This window comes from Portunus trituberculatus, chromosome 19, assembly GCF_017591435.1.
Source record: "Portunus trituberculatus isolate SZX2019 chromosome 19, ASM1759143v1, whole genome shotgun sequence".
NCBI lineage: Eukaryota > Metazoa > Arthropoda > Malacostraca > Decapoda > Portunidae > Portunus > Portunus trituberculatus.
Genome location: NC_059273.1, coordinates 6200001 through 6205000, shown reverse-complemented (window position 1 = coordinate 6205000; position 5000 = coordinate 6200001). Strand labels below are relative to the sequence as shown.

Genomic DNA, 5000 nt, shown 5'->3' with positions numbered 1-5000 from the left:
ATTTTCCTTCCTTTTTTCTCTACCACCACCACCACCACCACTTCTATTTACAACAACAATAACAACAACAACAACATTTTTTTGATCTTCCCACACCTATTGTTGTTTTTGTGGTGGTGGTGGTGGTGGTGGTGGTGGTGGTGGCGGCGGTGGTGGTGGTGGCGGCGACGGTGGTGGTGTTAAAGAAGATACAAAAGAATTTTATGAAAAAAAACTCCCAAAATTATTATTCGATAAACAAAAGAGAAAAAGAAGAGAGAGAGAGAGAGAGAGAGAGAGAGAGAGAGAGAGAGAGAGAGAGAGAGAGAGAGAGAGAGAGAGAGAGAGAGAGAGAGAGAGAGAGAGAGAGAGAGAGAGAGAGAGAGAGGAAGAGGACATTAGATAAGAGACACACACACACACACACACACACACACACACACACACACACACACACACACACACACACACACACACACGGCCCGGTAGCTCAGTGGTTAGAGCGCTGGCTTCACAAGCCAGAGGACCGGGGTTCGATTCCCCGGCCGGGTGGAGATATTTGGGTGTGTCTCCTTTCACGTGTAGCCCCTGTTCACCTAGCAGTGAGTAGGTACGGGATGTAAATCGAGGAGTTGTGACCTTGTTGTCCCGGTGTGTGGTGTGTGCCTGGTCTCAGGCCTATCCCAAGATCGGAAATAATGAGCTCTGAGCTCGTTCCGTAGGGTAACGTCTGGCTGTCTCGTCAGAGACTGCAGCAGATCAAAAGTGAAACACACACACACACACACACACACACACACACACACACACACACAGACAGAGAGAGAGAGAGAGAGAGAGAGAGAGAGGATGGGGGGTGGGGTAGGGGGAGGGGTATAGGTATGAATCACCCTCCCCCATTCCATTCTTCCCTGTTACCTTTCCTCCATTTCCCTTCCTCCCCTCTCCCCTCCTCTCTCTCTCTCTCTCTCTCTCTCTCATAGTAGTAGTAGTAGTAGTAGTAGTAGTAGTAGTAGTAGTAGTAGTAGTAGTAGTAGTAGTAGCAGCAGCAGCAGTAGTAGTAATAGTTGTAGTAGTCAGGGTGGTGGTGGTGGGGGTGATGGTGGTGGTAGTAGTTGTTGTAGTAGTAGCAACAGCAGTAGTAGTAATAATAGTAGAGTAGTAGTAGCAGTAGTAGTAGTAGTAGTAGTAGTAGTCAGAGGTGGTGGTGGTGGTAGTAGTAGTTGTGGCTGTAGTCTTATAATAGTTCAGGATGTTCTGCCTATCGTGGTCTTTATTTGTAACTTGTATAAGAAAAATCATACATGTATATTCAATTGTGAGGGAAATATTTCGTTTATTGACCTTGTTTATATGGGTGAATATTCCATGTACTTGCTGACTGACTGACTGACTGACTGACTGACATACTGGTTGGCTGGCTGGCTGGGTGACTGACTGATTAATTGATTGGCTGGCTAACTTACTGATTGATTGACTAACTGACTGGATGACTGGCTAACTGACTGATTGACTAACTGGGTGGCTGGCTGACTGATTAGCTGATTGACTGACTGGGTGGCTGACTAACTGAATGACTGATTGAGTGACTGACTGACTGGTTAACTGGCTGACAGACTGGTTGACTGACTGACTGACTGACTGACAATTTTTCCCTCATGTTCTTATCTTCTTTTTTCTTCATTTTTCTGTATTTGTTGTCGCTTTTTACTTTCTATAATTTTCTTCTTAATCTTCCCCGGATCCATTCCTCTCCTTTGTTGTTGTTGTTGTTGTTGTTGTTGTTGTTGTTGTTGTTGCTTTCGCTATCACCGTTATTATTATTATTATTATTATTATTATTATTATTATTATTATTATTATTATTATTATTATTATTATTATTATTATTATTATTATTATTGTTACTATAGTAGCTCGAGTCTTAAGTCGAGGAAATGTGTGTGTGTGTGTGTGTGTGTGTGTGTGTGTGTGTAGTAGTAGTAGTAGTAGTAGTAGTAGTTGTAGTTTTTTTTATGTTTGAGGGGAAAAACTGGCGAAGGGCAACAATTAAATAAAAAAATTAAAAAAAATAGTCCCACGTAGTCGCCATTTCCCTTACAGTGCCAGTAGTAGTAGTAGTAGTAGTAGTAGTAGTAGTAGTAGTAGTAGTAGTAGTGGTAGTGGAAGTGGTAGTAGTAGTGGTAGTAGTAGTGGTAGTAGTGGTAGTATTTCTTGCTGTTCTTTTTCTTTTCTTTTTCTTTCTACATTTACTTTCTTCTTTCATTTTCCATTTTCGTTTCCTTCATTCCTTCATTCCTTCCTCATCTACCCCATCACCATCCTACTCCTCCTCGATCCCTCCCTTTCCCTCTCTTTTCCTCCCCTCCTTTCCCCTCTCCACCTCACCCCGCCCCTCCCCATCCCTCCCCTCCCCCATGAGATAAGTAAGCACTGGAAAAACACACTAACACAATATTCTTACTTCATTGTCTTTATTCTCCTCTTAAGAAATCTCTCCGCCACACAGACAGACAGACAGACAGACAAACAAACACCATTTAGGATAATACATCATAGTAATTGTTTATCATTGTATCCTCCTTTATTTCCATTATTATTATTATTATTATTATTATTATTATTATTATTGTTATTATTATTGGTGGTGGTATGTGTGTAGGACAAACAATAGGAAGGGAAATACAGGAAGAGGAGGAGGAGGAGGAGGAGGAGGAGGAGGATAGTGGTCTTCTTCCATTGTGGTGAGGGAGGAAAGGGAGAAGAAGGAGAGAAGATAGGAGAAGTGATCAAGAGAGAGAGAGAGAGAGAGAGAGAGAGAGAGAGAGAGAGAGAAAGAAAGAGATAACAAGTTTTATGTAATTTCATCATTTTTTAAAGCTCCCTCTACGCTCGCTTTCTTTTAGCTAGGAGAAGGAAAGAAATAAGAGAGAGAGAGAGAGAGAGAGAGAGAGAGAGAGAGAGAGAATAAAGAACATCCACTTTCTTTCTTTTTTTGACAAGTGGAAGCCGTAAGTGGAGAACCGTCATGTGGAGATAATGGACATATCGTTGTGGAGATGAGGTGGAGGACTCTGGCTCTCCTCGGGGTGTAGGGGCTGGTGGTGGTGGTGGTAGTTGTGGTGGCGGTGGAGGGGAGGGAGATGGAGAGGATGAGGGGGAAGAAAGAGAGGAGTTGGAGGAAATTTGGAGAATAAGGAGGGTAGATTTGAACGAAGGGAGGAAAGGAAAGGGAGGAGGAGGAGGAGGAGGAGGAGGAGGAGGAAGATGGGAGAGGGAGTGGGAGGAAAAAGTGAAAAGGAGACTATGATTTGAGTGAATGTTTGTGGGGAAGGAAAGAAGGAAGGAAGAAGGAACAGGAAATTACACGAAAGGGAAGGAAAGGGAGAGGAATTAGAGGAGGAGGAGGAAGAAGAAGAGGAGGAGGAGGAGAGTACTATTGGTTTCCCTCACCAATGAAGGAGAAGGAGGAGGAGGAGGTTAGTAAATAAGGAAGAGGAGAATAAGGAAGAGAGTGAAAAGAGAAGGAGGAGGAGAAGAAAGAAGAAGAGGAAGGAAGGATGAGAATGATGAGGAAGAGAGTGAAAGGATGAAGAGGAGGAGGAAGAGGAAGAGGAGGAAGAGGAAGAGGAGGAGTGGGGCTTAATCTGTCACACTCTGTGCCCTTCACTCTTCTGACTTAACATTTACAAAAAATGATAATAATAATATTCTCCCACACTGTGTCGAGGTGGAGGAGGTACATGAGGGTGGAGGAGGGACTGTGGTGGAGGAGTGGAGGAGTTACTGTGGTAGGTTCATGAGGGGCTCCACCACCTCTGCGCCGGCGACCTCCACGGGGGCGGCTCGCTTGAACAGGAACCTCTTGTCATAAGCCATCCTGCCGCTGCTGCTGCTGCTGCCGCCCACGCCGCCTTCAGCCGTCCTCTCCAGCAGCTACGAGGGCGAGAGAGAGAGAGAGAGAGTATTAGTGAGGACCATTAGGAAATAATTCAAACGTTTATAACAGTGACTCGTAACAAGAAACTTTGCTCCCTCACCGTCACTGTTTTCAAAGACCACAGAAATTATTATAGCCTGATTGTCCAGAGTGGTTTTTTTTTTTGTTAACAATGTGAAAATAGCATTAATCTGCCTCTAAAACCATAAGAGCATCCTTAAAAACCCATGTTACTCTAAAGGAGGCGGTGGCATAGTGGATAAAGTGGTGGGCGTGTGATCGGGCAGATGTCCATGTGTAGGTTCGAATCCCACCACGTACCGCCTTGAAACTTTGCCATTTGTGGAGTGTTTTAAAGTTGGCTACAAGTCACCATGATACCCAGGTTCTAGGTGGTTACACCAAAGATGCGCTTGGGTGGTGATATGGACCCTAATATGGGTACCACTATAAATAGAATTGCTTGAACCACTAATGGGTGGAAGCTGAACAGCGGTTCTCATACATATTCTTCAAGTATACCTACGAGCACTATAGACCATAACATAAAAGAAAAAAAAAACTAAGATCTTTTCAGTGTATATATTGTAAAGGTGCGCGCCTAAGTGTTTCATAATACTGTCGTAAGTGTTTCAATAATGGGACGCGTCTTCATATTTATTCCGCTTAATATTTGGTGATTCTATACAGTTTCACAAACTTATATAGGAACTAAAATAGTGAAGACTCTGGACATTATCTTTTGACCTCCATAAACCCTTCTTAATGTAAGAAAAATCGTCTAGTCGTACCCAAAACTCATAGTAAAAAAATCTTCCCAGTCCTAAAGAAGTTAAGGTCCCTGAACTGGACAAGGGACAAGAAGTGTAAGGCTCAGAGGGAACACCTGTCGCGTCTCACCTCCCTCAGCAGCTCCCTAATTTCGTCGAGGCGAGAATCATCTGCCCTGGTGGGGAGGTAGCGGGCTTGACACACTGCCGCCGCCAACACAACCAGCGCCACCAGCACCACCAGGAATCCGGCCCGCGCCATCTGGGGGAAGGAAGGCGGTGATGAAATAGGAAAGAGAAAAGTAAGAGAT

General features: G+C 44.0%; 1 protein-coding gene across 1 annotated transcript in view; it reads right to left on the bottom strand.

Annotated features, from left to right (window-relative positions):
* Nucleotides 1-3491: 3491 nt before the first annotated feature.
* LOC123506299 overlaps nucleotides 3492-5000 on the bottom strand; it is a 30356-nt gene continuing 28847 nt past the window's right edge. Inside the window, exons 2-3 of the mRNA XM_045258264.1 lie at nucleotides 4820-4951; nucleotides 3492-3915 (exon numbers count right to left, since the gene is read on the bottom strand). Coding sequence (XP_045114199.1) covers nucleotides 3763-3915; nucleotides 4820-4951 — 285 coding nt within the window. The 3' untranslated portion in view covers nucleotides 3492-3762. The remainder of the gene's footprint in view (nucleotides 3916-4819; nucleotides 4952-5000) is intronic.